Below are 19,360 nucleotides of genomic sequence, written 5' to 3' on the forward strand. Positions count from 1 at the left end.
GCTAGGGCTCCTTGCTATCATTCTGAATTAAATATTGCCTTGATGTCAAGGGCAGTCACTCTCACCACACTTCTTGAGTTCAGCTGTTTTGTCCATCTTTGAACCAAGGCTGTAATGAGATCAGGAGCTGAGTGACCCTGGTGGAACTCAAACTGAGTGTCGGTGAGCAGGTTATTGCTGAGTAAGTGCTGCTCGATCACAGTGTCAACAACACTTTCCATCACGTTGCTGATGATTGAGAATAGACTGATGGGCCAGAAATTGGCTGGATTAGATTTGTCCTGCTTTTTGTGTACAGGACATACCTGGACAATTTTCCACATTCCCGCGTAGATGCCAGTATTGTAGCTGTACTGGATCACCTTGGCTCAGGATATGGCTAGCTCTGGAGCAGAAGCCTTCAGTACTATTGCAGATTATTGTCAGGGCCCATAGCCTTTGCAGTATCCAGTGCCTTCAGCCATTTCTTGATATCATGCAGAATGAATCAAATTCATAGAACACCGGCTTCTGTGATGCTGGGGCTTCAGGAAGAGGACGAGATGGATCATCTACTCGGCTATTCTGGCTGAAGATGGTTGCAAATGCTTCAGTCTTGTCATTTGCACTACGTGCTGGGCTTCCCCATCACAGGGGATGGGATGTTTGTGGGTCATCCCCTTGGCACTTCTGGCTGAAGATTGCAGCAAATGCTTCAGCCTTATCTTTTGCACAGATATGCTGGGCTCCTCCATCATTGAGAATGGGAGTATTTGTGGAGCCTCCTCCTCCAGTGAGTTGTTTAATTGTCCACCACCATTCACGACTGGAAGTAGCAGGACTGCAGAGTTTATATCTGATCCATTGGTGGGTTCACTTAGTTCTGTCTGTCACATGCTACTTCCATTGTTTGGCATGCCAGTTTAGCTTTTATAGCTTTATCAGGTTGACACCTCATTTTTAGATATGCCTGGTGCTGCTCCTGGCATGCTTTCCTGCACTCTTCATTGAATCAGGGTTGATTTCCCCATCTTGATAGTACTGGTAGAGTGGAGGATATGCTGGGCCATGAGGTTACAGTTTGTGGCTGAATACAATTCTGCTACTGCTGATGGCCCACAGTGTTGAATGGTGCCCAGTTCTGAGTGGCTCAATCAGTTTGAAATCTATCCCATTTAGCACAGTGGTAGTGCCACAATTAAAGTGTTGCATATATTACAACATTTGCTGAGTATTGTGTACATCTACAGCAGTTACTGAGTGTAGTGTATACATGCAGTTAGGGAGTGTAGTGCATATCTACAGCAGTTATGGAATGTAGCATATATCTACAGTCTATACTTGTCCTTTTAGGGAATTATGTGTTTAAAGACATAGCTCTCTCTCTCCACACACAACCTTCAATGCCTTTCTGTTAAGTGTTTACTTCCATTCCTTGTTCTTACCTCCCAAAAACTCATATCAAATCGCATCTGCCCTGTGTTTGCTCATTCTGCTAACCTGTTGTCTCCACAGAGCAGAAGTGCTAAACAAGATTTAATAGATTTTTTAAATTATGATGGGCTATGAGAGAATTAATAGGAAAAGACTGTTTCTTCCGCAGAATCACTGCTAAGAATTATTGCTAAGAGAAGGAAGAAAGAAGTTAGGAGAAGCTTATTTACACAGAGGATTATTGCAGCATGGGATGCTTTGCAACAGGGAGTGATGTGGTATCAGGTTGTTTATGGGCCTCTGAAGGCTTCCACTGTCAGCACAGTTCAACAGGCTTTTAACCTTGTGGTTTTAATACAAAATGGATTCCTTGTTTGCACTTGATCCCCAGACAGAGAAATCTTTACACATTTACCAAATATTAATTATAGATTCCACTACTGCACACAATGTCAGTCATGACTGCTACAGTTCAGGCTCTTCTGCAGCAGAGTCCCCAGAATCAGGCCCTTGAATTTGCATTATATTTGCTGCAATGCTATTGTGTGTGGTGGATGCTTAATTAGGGAATTGTCGTGACTAACATACAAAATTAATCCGTTCATGGTCAACTCAATCAACAGTGTTGACTTATGGAAGAATAAAATAATTGGCTATCTCACACAATATATAACTAACTCGTTTCATAGGACAATCAAGGGAACAACTATTCCTTACCAAAAGACACAATGATTAAAGATACAATATAAGATCTGAAAAATCTTTTCAAGTGTATTCGACGTTCCATGTACTGTGTCAGAATTCGTCATCAAAAGATTGTATAGACCCTTTCAGCAGGAGATCCCCTGTAACATTTTGGTAAAATGAGTGACAATAAGAGGAAGATACAAGTGGTGAAAATGAACAATAAGACTTATTTTAAAAAAACTAATCCATTGCTGTACTTCTTTCAGCCACTGGACTTTGAAACCAAGAGAACACACAGTCTGCTGCTGGAGGCAGTGAATAAGCATGTTGACCCACAGTTTGAAAACCTCAGATCTTTCAAGGACTGGACCAGCGTCAGAGTGACGGTGAAAGACGTCAATGAGCCACCTGTGTTCATCTCGCAGACAAATGTGATAGACGTTCAAGAAGATGCCCATGTTGGAAGTGTCATTGGCTCTATAACTGCGCGGGATCCTGACTTAACTAACAGTCCCATCAGGTACAAGTCTTTCCATTCTGGTTGCTTCAGCTGTGTGTGGAACTTGAGCCAAATATCCGTTTGCCATCTATGTGCATGTATATTTATCGGTGCATCTGTTGGAAGTGCTTCATTAAAAAAATACTAATTTATTCACCACATTTGCAACTTAGGTTAATATTAGCTTAATGGGTTGCGCTCTGATTCAGAAGCATGTGGGTTCAAATCCAACTTTAGCATTTTAGCACAGTGCCTAGGTTGACACTGTCATCTTTCAGACCAGACCTTGCCTATGCTTTCAGGAGGATACAAAAGATCTCATGGCCCTGTTTGAAGAAGAGTTCTTCCTGGTCAATATTTATCCCACATTACCTGGTCATTACTTTGTTGCTGTTTGTGGGAGTTTGCTGTGTGTAAATTGATTGCCAGATTGGTATATGACTGGAGGTAGCTTGATGCAGCTGAGTAACTTGCTCGGCTACTTCAAAGAGAAGCTCAGAGTCAGCCACATTGATGTGGGGCTGCAAACACATATAGGATAGCTCAGGTAAGGACTGCAGGATACAAGTGAACCACTGAAATTTGTAAAATTCTATGGGTGGAATTTTACATTCTGAAGATTAAGGTGGAATCGTCCCAGATTTTACCCACCGGTGTGATAGTGGGTTTTCGTACCGTATCATCCACTTCCCACCTTATTAATTATGCAGCCACAGGAACTACACTGTCCCACTGGCGGGTGGCCTCTGAATTGCCCACCAGGCCATTACTTCACCATTTCTTCATTCCGTGTGCCATATCCAAACTGCAGCCATGCACACAGTTCTCAATGCTGGCAGCCCAGGACTGCTCCAGTGAAGACATGGTCCTGAAAGTCAAGAAGATTTCAGAAACCCATCACTGGAATGCCTTTTGGAGGCCCACCATGATGTCCTCTACCCTTGCTCTGGCCGCAGGGGGTCCAGCAATCTCACCACTCCAGCTTGGGAGGTGATGGTAGTGATGATCAGTGCCAATGCTACACAGAAGAGGTTGGCCATCCAGTGTAGAAAGAGGATGAACTATCTCATCCGTGCCACCAGGGTAAGGCAACCATCTTATCACTCTAAACTCACACACTCACAAGGCCATCATACATTCACTGACATCTCACTCACTGCCAGATCAAGGGATATCACTACTCACTCTCTAAAAACACACCCTCACATCTCCATCTGGCCTCATCTTCCCTGGAGATTGTCTCCTCAGCCCTCACCATCTTGAGGCCACTTGTGCAGATCAACTTGTGCCCCCCCACACACCCTGGGCTACCCTCCTTCCCCAGTACAGCCCTCGCCCTGCTGCCTCTTCCCTTGCCTGAGGCCACTTCTCCCCCTTCCCTAAGCAAGCCCTAGCCCTGAAGCTGTTGAAAAGCCACCCTGACCTTATGGCTGGTCTGGTAGGTAGAGACCTGCCCATGAGCCCGCCCTAAAAGTGATGTGGTGCTGCCTGTGAAGCTGGCACTGATGACCGCAAGCGCTGCCCAAAGCAAGGAAGACAAACAAACCTTGAAGTCCCGAGTGAAGTGCAGCTTGCCAGGTGCACATCGCTTATGCACAGTTGTGAACCACAATGGCGTGGGCCCAGATGATCGAGCATGGGAGGATGATTCTGGTGAGCAGGCATATAATGAGATGCTAAAGTATTGAAATTAGGTTCCGACGTGTGGTGGTGGGAAATGCAGCCTGCCATTGACAGGCAGAGCGGCCGATCGCACTTTGGTTTCACAACAGCATAAAACCAATATTTGGCTTTCACGCCATATTGTCCACTCATGCCGCCAAACACAACCGCCACCAAAGGGAGTGGGAAATTCCGGCCTAAGTCTAGTGGCTGTCAGGAAAGTCGGTATGATTCTCACTGGGTGGTGGGGTGAGTGAACACACGCAATCTTCTACTTTTCAGTTCATTAATTATGCATCTGCAAGGAGCTTGGTGATTCTTGTAGCAGCGCAAGCAGGAAGTTGCCCAACCCGTCATTACTTCATAGGGTCGAAGGTCCTGGCACTAAATTTAAAGGGCACCCAGACAGACATTCACTCATTCAGGCCAAGAGCTCCTCCAGAGCCCTTGAGGTCACAGTTTGTACTGGAGAAGCTGGCAGATGTGAGCAACCACATCCTAGGGCATATGAGGGCACCTCTGGCATTGCCTTTTGCTCATCTCTAGATAAGAGCACCACCTGCGATGCACCCATGTTTGGGCCAATATTCGCCATTGCAGTGTTCCATGTTCTCCAGACTCTTGACCTTATAGAAGTCTGGATGCCTCTTGCTGCTCAGGCCCTTGATCTTCCTGGTGCTGTGCCAACCGGCAATGGACTCTCCTTCTCCTCATCCACATGAGAGCCATTACCAAGACAGGGTTGTTGCAGCCTGGGTCATCGACACCTGGATGTGTGAATGAATTGAAGTGATAAATTTAGTAAGCATGTCCTTTACAGGATTCCCTCCATCTCAAAGGCAACAGGCAAGTGCTAAGCCCTTTGTCTGGCCTCCATCTAGACACTGCATCCCCACCCCACACCTTCCAGGTAAATGATATGTGGAGGACCGGAGATGGGTGTTCCTCCCTTGTATACATGACTGCGCATGGAGACATTGCTCTTTAACCAGGGTAATGAAAGCCATGTGCAAGAAGCCTCACAAGGACACTTTTCCACTTGTCTCCACTACCCTCTAGACTCTATAGAAAGACCACTTCCTTGGCAGCATAGAAAGACTAACCACATGAGCCCTTGTCAGCCTTGACCATTCACCTGTAAGGACGGAGGTTTGGAGTCATGAGTCGGCTGCCCTCCACCAGCAGCGCCCCTTGTAGTCATCCACCTCCCTCGCTCATTTTATCCCTACCTCTGACTGCAGCTAATGACAAATGCAGAGAATAAACAGCAGCTCCACACCTTGCTAGGATCTCAATGTCATTAGGTCCATGAGTCAGGAACAAATCTGCTGCAATCCAGGATTAACCATAAGAGGAGAGAACAGAACTGAGATCTTTGATATCCATTTTCTTCACAATTATTAGGGTGTCCCTTTAGTCGGCCTCTTGTGCTGACCTTGAACTCCACCCACTAGAAAAGATCCTCCTCCCACCTTGAGGGATCTCACTGACTGACTAACTGTGTGTTCAAGGTCAGTTTGGAAAAATGGTGCATTTCACCTTTCAAACTTGCTCCATCACCTTCTACCCTTCCTCGCCACCCACCAACTTCCCCCCTCATCACCTTTGACCCATCCAATATCATCATTTCTCTCCCCTCTGTCACCCTTGAAACTCCTCCCATTGCCCTGGACCCATGATCCAGGCTCCAGCCTCCACATGCCTTCCCTCCCCTCAGGGTTAACACGCGATAAAATCCCCATGCCAACCCTGCCGCTCCCATTATCCGAGCCATCTGTTTAGCCCCCCTCTATGACCCACTCGATGACGACTTCACCTACCAGACTTTCATCCTGGACCTTCCCCGGACATTCCCCCCTCCACTCCCTTTCCCTGACATTGACTGCACCCCCCCCCCCACCCCCCCACCACCTCCCACTCTTCCAACCTGTAAGCCTGCCTTTTCTGACCAGCCTTTGCTCCACCCTTCACCCATCCAACCTAACCTGCCCTTCCAGCCATTGCCTGCCTCCCTTGTCCAGCCTTGGTGCAATTTTGCTAATGGCACTTGAGTAAAGATATGCAACATCCCCAAGAAACATAAATAACATCAACAGACCTCAAAGTCATGGAAGACGTGAAGCTCGTCAAGTGTATGCCACTTATATACAGTTGTAAAACTTAACATTCTAAATTCTCGCTGGCAGGGAACTTAATTTGGAGTGGGAGCTTATAGGGTTCCTGACTTTTTAAAATTTATTTATGGGATGTGGGTGTCGCTGGTTAAACCAGCATTTATTGCCCATCTCTAACTGTCCCTGAGAAGGTGGTGGTGAGCTGCCTTCTTAAAATGCTGCACACCATATGCTGTAGCTACACCCACAGTGGTTAGGGAGGGAGTTCCAGGATTTTGACCTAGCATTAGTGAAGGAACAGCGACATATTTCCAAATCAGGATAGTGAATGGCTTTGCTGAGAACTTCCAGGTGGTGGTATTCCCATGTGCCTGCTGCCCTTGACTTTCTAAATGCTAGCAGTCCTGGGTTTGGAAGGTGCTGTCTAAGGAACCTTGGTGAGTTCCTGCAGTGCATTTTGTAGATGGTACACACTGCTGCCACTGTGTGTCGGTGGTGGAGGGAGTGAATGTTTGTGGAAGGGGTGCCAATCAAGTGGGTTGTATTGACCTAAATGGTGTCAAGCTTCTTGAGTGTTGTTGGAGCTGCACTCATCCAGGCAAGTGGAGAGTATTCCATCACACTCCTGACTTCTGCCTTGTAGATGGTGGACAGGCTTTGGGGAGTCAGGAGGTGTTATGTGTTGCAGAATTCCTAGCCTCTGACCTGTAGCCACAGTATTTATGTGGGTAGTCCAATTCAGTTTCTGGTCAATGGTAATCCCCAGGATGTTGATAGCGCAGGATTCAGTGATGATAATGCCATTGAATGTCAAGGGGCGATGGTTAAATTCTCTCTTGTTGGAGTTGGTTATTGCCTGGCACTTGTGTGGCACGAATGTTCCTTGCCATTTGTCAGCCCAAGCCTGGATATTGTCCAGGTCTTTCTGCATTTGGACATGGACTGTTTCAGTGTCTGAGGAATTGTGAATGGTGCTGAACATTGTGCAATCATCAACAAACATCCCCACTTCTGACCTTATAGTGGAAGGAAGGTCATTGATGGGGCCGCTGAAGATGGTTGGGCTGAGGACACTATCCTGAGGAACTCCTGCAGTGACGTCCTGGAACTGAGATGATTGATCTCCAACACCCACAAACATCTCCCTTTGTGCTAGGTATGACTCTAACCAGAGGAGATTTTTCCCCTTGATACTAATTGACTCCAGTTTTGCTCAGGCTCCTTGATGCCAAATTTGGTCAAATGCTGCCTCAATGACAAGGACAGTCACTCTCACCTCACCTCTGAAGTTCAGCTCCTTTGCCCATCTTTAACCAAGGCTGTAATGAGGTCAGGAGCTGAGTGACTCTGGTGGAATCGAAACTGAGGTTTAGTGAGCAGGTTGTGGCTAAGCAAATGCTGCTTGTTAGCACTGTTGGTGACATCTGCCATCACTTTACTGATGATTGAGAGTAGACTGATGGGGTGGTAATTGTCCTGCTTTTTGAGTACAGGACATACCTGGGCAAATTTCCACATTGTTGGGTAGATGCCAGTTTGTAACTGTACTGGAACAGCTTGGCTAAGGGCATGACAAGTTTTGGAGCACAAATCTTCAGTACTATTGCTGGAATACTGTTTGTCGGGAAGCTCGACCTGCCTTTAATCCAAAAAACTCTTGTAAATCTGGAGAACAAAATTTCAACAGTTTAAAGGAAACAGGTTTTTTGTCTCCTGCCTTATCAAGTGCCCCCACCTGGCAGCTGCAGAAAATTCCACCCTCTGATTCCAGGATTTGTAATGGCCCAGATCTTCTGGATGTCTAACCCAAGCTGTTCTTCTGGATCCTGTGGAAGTCCTAACACACTGACCACTGTGCGAATTGCCTGAAGTTTGAACTTCAGATGGGCAATTCCCCTGCTCCTTAGGACCCTCTATGAATACCTCCAATTCTGAGTTAGAGTTGGAGACTTCAGACGTTTCCAACTTATTTACCTGAATAGTTACCCAGGAAATGTTAGACAGAAAAATCCTAGTGTAATGCCTATGTATTTATAGAATTGACCCTCCCCCATCACAAACTAATGCCCCCTACTCCTCAACTCAAAACCTCACCCTCCCGACCTCCTGACTACTCCCTATCCAGCTAATCCACTGACCAGACCACCCCTACCACCTATGCACCTGCCTCACTACCTAAATGCCTCACCCACCTCACCCACTTACTTCACTCATCCTTCCATAGACCAACTAATACGGGGTATAGCCTCCATCTATTTGAAGTGAATACTTCACATGGGCTGCCCACAAAGTCCATTGCTGAAGGGATTTTCAGCTGCAGTGATCATCACTACAATGTTTATATTTTCGTATAACTTTAAATTCATCACTGACAAATTCTGTCCACCTACGGCGGTTTGGAATTTAGCTAGTACCCCCAGTCCAGTTCCTATCCATTTTTCCATGATTTTATCTATAATCAATCTTGTCTTTACCATGTATTACTGCAGATAGACTGAATCTTATTGCCATGTCTATGAAATGTAAAGTGAAAATGTTTCTATCCTTGTCCCACACCTTTAAATCCATTGTTACTACTTCATTAAAGTCTCGTGATATTAGGAGACTCACAATAGGCTGTGATGGTGTCCTCTAATACTTTTTGCATCTATTACATTTTTCACTCATCTTTTCAATAAGCTTTGTGTACTCGTCATCAGCGACCCCTGCATCCTTTAGTAGGATTTTTAACCTGTGACAAGGGGGATGAACAAATTGTTGATGTAACTTTAAGACAATTTGCTTTTCTTTCAAGCTCCTATCACCTAATGCCATTCAAACTTTTTTGACATTCTGATTAGAGAAGCTAAGTTTTGTCAAAGGAATGCAAAAATGTTCTGATTGGGTAAAATGCAAATCTACCAACTTTCAAAATTGTCTTATCATGTTCCAAGTCCAATTTTATTGCCTTTTTCATGGATGGCTTGCTCAACAGCAAGGGTATCTCACTAGATATCATATATGGGACAGAAATGTTTGTCCCACAGGTGGGCACACACCCAACCTGAACTGGAGTGAAATAGTGCGCGATGACATCAGGCGAGCGTCCCGATATCATTGTGCACTCTCGCAATCTTTCGGTTGGCAGACACACGTGCTAGTCGGCAGTGTGCCTGCTGACAATTAAGAGTTCTATTAAGGCCCTTAAGTAATTAAGTTACATTTTTCATTGCCCACCCAACCGTTCGGTTAGCAGGCGGGTGAATAGGCCAGGCGGCCTTTGCATTTTTAACGAAACTTCATCCATGGGTGGGTTTCCAACGGTTACTAAAAAAAATTTAAAATTTTGAACATCCTTTTTTAGATGTCCCTCTTCATGTGACTGAGTCACATGTGGGGACATGTTTATATCATACGTAAAACGTTTACTTTTCATTTTAAAATCCTTTGGCTTCCTGAGGCAGCTCTGTGCCTTCAGTGAGCTGTCAGTGTGCGCTTCCCCGCACATGCGCAGAGTTCAGTGCTCGCGCTCCTCCCACCCCCACCCTGGCAGCGCCAAGGCTCTTAGCGCGCCTTTCACGCTAGCCGTTAATTGGCCAACCAGCATGAAATCGTGGTTGGAGCCCAATCGCAGGTGGCGGTAAGGTCTCGCAGCCATTCCTGGGCCCGCCCGCTGCAGCAGCCCGACAAATGGAAAATCTTCCCCATGTAGTATCTAGTGAGAAACCAGTCTATTAAAATGGCTTACTCCAGCTATTGTACATGGAATCACCACTCATTTCAGTGACTTTAGCTGAACCTGAAGCAAGTATAATTTCCATATTCCCTGACCTTTCTTCGATTCTTACTACTGAGTGAATCCAAATATTATTTCAATTAATCATCCACATTGTGGATGTGCAACCACTGTCCAACACAGTGAAATTAAATGAATCAGTGGCTAGTACACTCATTACCCAAATGAAGCTTCTTGTGACCAGTACAATTCCCTCAGACTAATCAATATCGTCATCACCCCCTTCCAAACCTCACCTCAAAAGCCTGTTGTTTAATTTTGGACAATTTACCGCATGATATTTCGAATCACATCTGAAATGCCTGTTTATAATGGCCCAGGCATTCCTAGGGTTCTTTCTTCTGTTATTATTACTCCATTCCTCTTGTCTGCCAGATCTGTCAAAACATCTCCATCCTCATTTCTTTTGTTTATGGTTCTTCAGTTGTATTAATGGCTGTGCCCCATATCTGAACTATCTCAAAACGCCACAAGTATTGAATCCTCCATCTTTTTTACAGCCAAACATCCCATTTGTGCAATGAAGGCTGCTGGAAATGTATGTTTTCCCAGGAATTTTTTTTAAAGCCTCAGACATTTAATCCGATAGCATCTTTCTCTTTGGTAAGGATGCAACCGATGTCCATATATCTACCTCATTTTTCCACTGGTCATATGGTTCAGGTTCAGAGAACATCAGTGGAAAATCATACCTTGACACTTTACACTTGGTTTCAGCCATTGTTTTCAAAAGCAATTCCAATTAGTCTTCTGTCAGAAAGAAAATCTTAGCTTCCATTCTTCACCTTTAGTAAACTATTTTCTGCGACCATGTTAAATGGACCCAAGCCAGATGCTGAAGTATGGAACAAGACACAGTTGTTTTCCTTGACAGGTTTATTCACAGGATGCAGCCTTGCAGATTCCTGTCTCTTAACTACAACCCCAGTGTTCCAACTGACTCGTTATATATGATCTCATACCTGTGTATCTTTAACAACATAGTTAACAAACCATGAACATAGTGCAGTATGTGGATAAACAATGACAAATCTTCTGTTCTGGTAGAGTATGTACAATCCAGGCAGTATGGCCTACCTCAGTACTTGCCACCTGTCAATGTAGCCTATATTCTGCAGGCTGGTACATTGTACAGCTTGCCCACAATCCTGAGGGCCATGTGAGAGTGCTGTTTTGCTGTAGGAGATAGCAAAGGGTGTTGGTTTTATACAAGGGCACCAAGGGCACAGAATTCAGCTACAAAACAAGCTTCCTTCATCACCCAGGTGGAGCCTCATTATACATGCTCAGTTTGTTTCATGGAATTTGGCTGATTCCATTCAGCCCTTTAGCTAGGTTTCTTATTCCTGTTCCCTGTTCCTTCCCTCTCTCAGCCCCCATCTGAATTCCCTTAGATCTTCACCCAAATGGCCATTCCTTATTCCCTTCAGTGTATTCCTAAATCTGTTATCTCCTCTAGCTTTACAAACCTATGAGATTTCTGTGGTCCTCCAATTTTCACCACTTGGCCATTCCCAATTTCCTTTGCTCCATCACTGGCAGACAAGCCTTTAGCTGCCTTGATTCCAAACTCTGGTATTCTTTCCCTGAATGTCTCTATCTCTAAACTCCTCTCTCCTTTAAGATGTTCCTTAAAACCTACATCTGTGACCAAAGCTTTTGTTTATTTGTCCTAATATCGTCTCATGCAGCCTGGATGTCAAATTTTGTTTACTCACACACGTGCCCCTTGGGATAGTTTATTAGACTAAAGATGCTACGTGAATGCAAGTTGTTGTTGGAGCCAGGCTATTCGACACATAGACCCTCACAGCCAAGTCACAATCCTGATATCATCTAACATTCATAATTGCTCACTGTCCAGCAGGAATCATTCAATTGTGCCCTGATCTGCAACTTTGAATGTTTTTTCTCTCTTTCTTTGAGGTTAAGTAATCACAAGAGATAAGAAGGAAAAAATAAAACTCACTACATGGATGAAACTTGAACAATGCTGTTCTCTGATGTATAACTAATTTAAATTGTGCCCAAGCGAAGAGTTCTACTATTTTTCTTTTAATAGCTGTCAGTAACAGATTTATATCAGCATTAATAATCAGGGTAATCTAACAGTCAGTGCTAATTAACAATTAATTATCATTACCACTTAAGAGCAGTTTAAGAAATAATCTCTTGTGCTATCAAGTGTTGAATTGCATAAAACCTCCCTGACCTGCTCATCCTGGGATCAGGTTATTTAATGATAAAGGAATTGAAGCACAATTAACAAAGTAACCATCAGGAAATTCCCAAAGCAATTATATTTTTACTCAATGGACTGACATTTTTACTATGGAGAAATTTAGTTTATTTATATCAAGAACTCAAGAGAAGTACTGTCTAGTGGCCAGCGCTGTGGGATAAAATTTCATTGCATTTTTTTGTGCCAAGTATTGCATTCTTGTTGACAAATGTGAAAGAATCAATGCAACACACCACATGGATTTTAGTTGATCTGTGCTTTGGCTTTGCCACACTGCACCCATTGACTCATTCAGTGCTGAGATGTATGCCCATGACCATTGGCTGACTTCCAAGCATCTTATCCAAGTGTCTGCTTTTCACATCTGCTTTAAAAAGTGAATGCCAGCAGGATTTTTAACTGGGGTATTACTGACTTCATCCTCACATATCCTTCTTTCCAGTAAAAGTCAAACTTAATGAAGGAACAGGGATGGAAACACTGCCTGGTGTCTGTTCCCCACCCCTGGCCTGGCCTAGGCCAGGTGCAGTGAGGCCTATTGTGCTCCGAAATGACACCCTTGCTGTAACCAACTTTTACAGGAAGCACAGACCTTAATGTTTATTCAGCAACAAAGGGAGAATAATAGTGACTCACGTTATTATAAGGTGTAAAATTTTATCCATTATATTGAATACTTTTGATAACTTTTTCTACAGCATATTTATTAAGTTAGATTTAGATTTAAGTTGAAATGTTCTCACGGTAAGTGTGGAGTAATGCTCTGGGCACAATCAGGAGATTGGAAATAAATTGTGCAAGAAATTTCTCTGCTAATATTACAATTCCCACTAAAAAGTATTTTAAAATTATTAATTAAAAATTATTTGAAAATGTATTTAAAAAGCCCTTTGCAAACAGAAAGAAAATGTCCATGCACTGTTTCTTTTTCAACTAAACAAAAACATGGGGGAATAGCCATTCCCTGGTTCATTCCCCATAGCAATTCCTTTACCAATCAGAGTTGACCTGCCTGGTTTAAATTTAAACAAAAGTTTGGCTGTTTACTGTTCCCTGGTGCATTCTCCATGGCAATGCCTCTATCAATCAGTGTCCTTTTGCCAACCAATCAGCATCCTCTCCCCATGCAATATAAATTGTTGTTCCCTTTGAGATTTGGTATTTTTGTGAATCTGTCCTGATGAGTGCAAGATGAAAAGCTTTGACAGCGTTTCTCTTTTTTCAGCAATAAAATGTATTTACATAACCACGAAAGTAAAATCTTCCATGAACCAACACAATTTGGCAGTGTAATAGAACCTAATTGTTCATTTTTACTTGCAGTAAAGAATTATTTCATATATTCAAGAGTGGGCAACCTGGTGTAGTTTTATTAATACAGCTGCAAATGGATTTGTCACAGCAAATCAGCAATTTTTATAAAAGTATCTAATCTTGCACTTGTGAGCAACCTGTTTGTAATTTACTTAAAAAAAAGTGCTGAACCATTTGCTCGTTTCGCTAATGTACACTAATCAGTCTCTTAGTAAGTTAAATGATTTTTAATGCGTATAATTGTTTAGAACTATTGCCCAAAATCAAGCTCAATTTGAAGAGTCTTCATCAACAGCTGCAAAGGGCCCGTAATTGGTAAAAACTTGTTATTCTTGTTATTTCAGTTTGGGAAGGTGGCCAGTTTTTTTAAGCAGGGCCGACTTCAGGTGAAATGATTTTTAAATCAGGATAGAACTAGTGGAAATGCAGTTTACAACTGGCGTAACTTAGGTTTCTATGAATTGCCTTGGTACTATTTACCAGTGATATATAGGAGGATGATTTCCCCAACTGATTCTCAGAATTGTTTATGATACCAGACTGTTTAACAATTGCAATGGTAATTCATGATGAGTTCATGTTATCACTGTGACATCTGTGCAAAGCAGATTCACTGCGGTTGTATTTTTAATACAGTCTGAATCCACATTCAGGGCTTAACTTGAAACTGCATCAAAGGGGATTGAAACTCCTTGAAGGAGGAATATCACTCTGCTCCACATGGAAGTCAGTTCAGATCCTAGTATCTGATTTACACACTGCAAGCTTAGTGTCAGTGAGAAGCTGAAAGCACTTTGCACAGATATCAAACAGGTAATATAATTTGTTTTTAAAAGATATGGATTATTTGGATGAGCTAAAGAATAATTGAAGTATTTAATGTTAAAATAATGAGCTCCCGTCTATGAAGCATATTTTAAAAATCAATAAAATAAATAAAAGAACTTTCATTCCATAAGATTTTCATATCCACCTGAGCGACCAAATGGGACCTCAGTTTTGAATCTCATCCAAAAGAAGGTATCACTGACAGTGCGGCACTCCCTCAGTACTGCACTGAGTATCCAACCAGCTTATGTGTTTAAGTCTTGAGTGGGACGGGAACCCATTTTGACTCAGAGGAGAGAGTGCTGCCAGTGAACCACAGCTGATACTAGAAGTATATACATAATATTGTTACGGTCCCCAGAGAGACAGATGATGCTTGAAAAATAAATTTGAACTTCCAGTTATTAGCTGAAAGTATAATACAAGATTTCATGTTTTAAGACTTTTACTGTGACACCACACTAAAAGTACCTTTGACTAAACATTATTTTTTATAAGCAGCTTATACTTTAAACCATAGAACAGACTTTTCCCTTTTCACTTTTAGCACAACCAAAAAAAACATACTTCACAGGTATATGTCTTTTAAGCAGACATTCAATTCTCCCAGAATCATCCAAACCGATTTTTAGTTCCCAAGGATTTACTTCTGAACATTTCCTTTCCCATCCTAGAAGATTTTAATTACAGTGCTGTCTTTCATGGTGCATGTTTTCCTGGAGACTTCTCCCGTAAGCCAAAGCCAGGCAAATATTCCAGCTTTATTTTAACTCCCCATGAATTTGGCCTTCCGAATCCAATCAAGAGCTCCTACCTGCATTCCTGCATGGTCAACCACAGCATCTTGCTGCCAATAGCTGCTCTCCTTCTCTCAGAGCCTGGCAGACTACCGTTGTCTATGAGTTTTCAAGAATATCTTAGAAACACTTACCCTCTTAAAGGTAATCACCATGGTGCATCACATGAACCTTGTATCCAGATAGATGCTGATCAGCTATCCTTGAGACCCGAACTCTTTTTAATCTTGGAACTAAATGGACAGCTCAAAGCACAACCCAACATTCTCGACACTTTTATGGGACTTTGGATACTCACAATCCAGCCAGTACCTGAGTGGCACAAGATTTGGCAGGCTGTTCGAGTAAGAGGTGCCATAGGCATCTTGCCAGCTCTTCAGCCAACAGTTGAGACCCCTATTGCTTCCATAAGATTCTGCCCACTGGGTTGGATTTAATGGAGACAACGAGAGTCCCGTGTGAGACTCCCACAGCACTTCCTTTCACAAAGGCCTGCTGCATCTTGTGCCACTCACAGGCCAGTGGCAGGCCTTCTCCAGGATCAAAGACCCCGGGGAGTGGAGGTCCCGCTAGCTGAGAGCTGCTGGCCAATCAGATTGGCCGCAACACATCTGCACTCAGCAGTGCCACTAGGGAGATGGTGGCTGCTGCTGAAATGACACCCACTTGAGGCCTTGGATTGAGGAGGGACTGAGGCACAATGAGTAATGGCAGAAAGGGAGTCATGAGGAAGGGGGATGGAGGGAGGGTGGTCAGCAGCAAGGATGAGATGGTGGATCTCAGTGGACCCCCCACTCCCTGATGTTGCATTCATTGATCAGGCACTGAGTGCCTTTGAACGATGAAATGTCACTCACTCCCTCCCCCCACCTCACCACCCTGGAAGCCACCAAGCTAACATGCCAGGGTCCAGTGTTTACTTATCATGCAACATGCATAGTGAGACCCCACTTACCCTTGTGTTTATACCAAAGTTTATAAAAAGGCAAAACAGCCACAGTCCATGAAGACAAACTATTTGGGAACTGAAAATACCAAGAAAACCAACTTATTCAGACAAGGCACAGCATTCATTCTCTCTCTCTTGAAAGATGCAAGATTAAAGCAGGCGTGATTTAAAAAAAAAATCTTTCTTTCTCCCCTCTTTCCCCAGGCTTCTCTCTCTCTCTCCCCACCACCCCCTCCCTCTCAGATGTGATGGACCTAAGTGAAATTGAGTTGTGATAATTAACCAAGGTGATCACAACTGACAGCACAAAAACTAGCCATAATTCAGGATTGATTAGTTTTTCTATTTCATGCCTAATTGTCCTGCTCAGAATTTCAGGAACAACTGTTTTAATGTTCCCTTGATGCAAAATCTAATTAATGTCACAGAACTGAATTTATACTGCGTTTTTGTTCCAATCATCAACCATCTCCCATTACACAGATAATGCTTAGTGGGGAGTGGAGGGACAGAGTTTTATGCCTCAAAAAGGGGTGAATTTGGGTCAGGTGGGATGCTAACATTTAAAAATATTCAAACCTGAACTTAACCCACCTTGCACCACAGGCTTTAATAGGGATGGGATGGGGGCAACCAACCTGCTCCCAGGATGTAGGTTGCTCATTCCAATATTTTAACGAGTCTGTGGTATTCAGATTTTGCCTCCACTTCAAACTGAACACTGGTTGGCTGAGTTTCCTGGGCCTCTGGAAATTAGGGAACTGAAGGGACTGGATCAGGAAATATGTCCCTTTCCATCAATGCTTGTGGACCAGGAGTGCTCCCCTTCCCCTCACAAATTACTGAGCTAACCTGTTTCCCCAAGCCCCCCACCCTTCCAATAAACCCCCTCGCCCTTCCAATAACTGCCCTACTCTGCCAATAAACCCCACCCTTCCAATAAACCCCTCAACTTTCCAATAACCTCCTCACTCTTCCAATAAGCTCCCCACCCTTCCAATAAAGCCCTCACCATTCCAATAACCCCCTCAACCTCCCAATAACCCCCTCAACCTCCCAATAACCCCCTCAACCTTCCAATAAGCTCCCCACCCTTCCAATAAACCCCTCACCCTTCCGATAACCCTCTCAACTTTCCAATAACCTCCTCACCCTTCCAAAAACCCTTTCACCCTTTCCTCTCCCTAACTATTATCACCTCCTCAGATCCTTCCTGTCTCCTCCACACCCTTCCAAAACCCCCCTCGATGATCCCCATCTCCTCGTACCAACCCTCTCTTTTCTCTCTAACCCTTCCAATATCCTTTCTGAATCCTCCCACCCCCCAACCCTTCTAACTTCCCCCAAAGCTTCCTACCTGCTCCTCTCCTGACCCTGCCCAGTCAAACAGTGTATTCCAACTCCTAGCCATTTAGTAAGAAATAATGATATGGGGGTCTCAAGCTATAGGTGGAAGGGAATACTTTAGGTGGCAAGAAGCTTCATAAATTGGGAAAATACAGACCATGTGGAGTGTGCATCAACTGTACAAATTAAATAATTCAGAGAAAGATGACAACAGCAGACTTTACTTTTAATATCTAAATACAGTTTCATTGGACAAAGGCATTGGACTTTAGACCACCTCATGCAATAATTTGATGAAAATTTAGTTTAATCTCTAATTGCCTTTCAGCTGTTTTAAATTAAGACATTAGGTTCCTGTTAGTATATGTTTCAGCCATGGCTCCATTGGTCACACTCTCACCCCTGAGCTGCGAGATTCCAGGTTGAAGTCTCACTCCAGAACTTGAGCACAAAGCTCACAGCTGACACTCCAGTACTGAAGGAATGCTGCATTGTCAGAGGTATCATCTTTTCGATGTGATGTCAAACCAAAGCCTCGCCTGCCCTCTCAGGTGAATGTAAAAGACCCCATGGTTCTATTTCGATGAAGAGTAGGGGAGTTATCCCCAGTGTCCTGACTAATATTTGTCCCTCAATCAACATCACAAAAAAACAGATTAGTGGCTATTATCAAATTGCTGTTTGTGGCAACTTGCTGTGCACAAATTGGCTGCCAGGTTTCCTACTTCTGTTGGTCATGAAAGATGCCATATAAATGAAAGTGTCTCTTTTTGACTTTTTGTTAAGTGGGATTTGGAATGATCCATTTAAATTATATTCAATATTATATTCTCACGAATGCTCTTAACTCACTGTTGTTTGATGGTGATTTAACAGGTACTCTATTGACCGTAACACTGACTTGGAGAGAATATTCAATGTTGATGCCAACACTGGAGACATCACTATTGCCAAAAGACTGGACCGGGAGACAGCAGGATGGCACAATATCACTGTGATTGCAATGGAAGCAGGTTGGTGACTTTCAGAACATATCAGCTTGGTTTTTGATTGCTTTAACTCAATGAAAAGGACTATGTAGTTCCAGTTTACATGATGGAAATGTTTTTTGGTATGTAGGAACAAAAACAAGAGTGTACTAGGCAGAGGTAAATAGCACAGGACATTTATAAAGAGGAGCCAGGTGTAAAATAGAATGAATAAGGATGTAATAATGGGTAAAATGCACACAGAGGGTGGAAGTTAATCAGCCCACAGGAGCAGGCTGGAGGCAGAGGAAGGAAGATATATTGAATCAGGAGGGAAGGTGGTGGTGAGTGCCCGTTGCCTTCCTGGCTCCCTGAGATTCAATCAGGCGCAGGGAAGGTTGAGCTTGGCCTTCCCGCCCATATGCCAATTGAGATTCTTAATGGCCTCACCCCACTAGCGCTGCTATTCTACCAGCAGTGGAGTGGCCCTGTATCTCAAGTAAAAACTGGCAGTCTGCTCATTCTGGGGTGGGAGCAGGATGCAGGTGCAGCTGGGGAATCCCTTCTGATTAGGTATCCCTGTGGCCCATGCAGGCACTCCCTTGCCACTAACCCAGCTGAAACAGCCCCCCTGCCCTCAGCAATGACATCACCTGCCTTATGGGAGCCTGCAATGGTGAGCTGGACCCATTTAGGTTCTGGGGTTTCCTCCAGGGAGGCTTCTCTTGGATGATTGCAGTACCAGCAGTGACCGCCACTTCTGGT

General features: G+C 43.7%; 1 protein-coding gene across 1 annotated transcript in view; it reads left to right on the top strand.

Moving 5' to 3' along the window:
- LOC121287540 (cadherin-22-like) overlaps positions 1-19,360 on the top strand; it is a 764,370-nt gene that overhangs the window by 449,441 nt on the left and 295,569 nt on the right. The window contains exons 8-9 of the mRNA XM_041205473.1: positions 2,367-2,620; positions 18,504-18,640. Of these exons, the coding sequence (XP_041061407.1) occupies positions 2,367-2,620; positions 18,504-18,640 (391 nt within the window). The remainder of the gene's footprint in view (positions 1-2,366; positions 2,621-18,503; positions 18,641-19,360) is intronic.

Source organism: Carcharodon carcharias, chromosome 14 (assembly GCF_017639515.1).
Source record: "Carcharodon carcharias isolate sCarCar2 chromosome 14, sCarCar2.pri, whole genome shotgun sequence".
In the NCBI taxonomy this organism is placed as follows: domain Eukaryota; kingdom Metazoa; phylum Chordata; class Chondrichthyes; order Lamniformes; family Lamnidae; genus Carcharodon; species Carcharodon carcharias.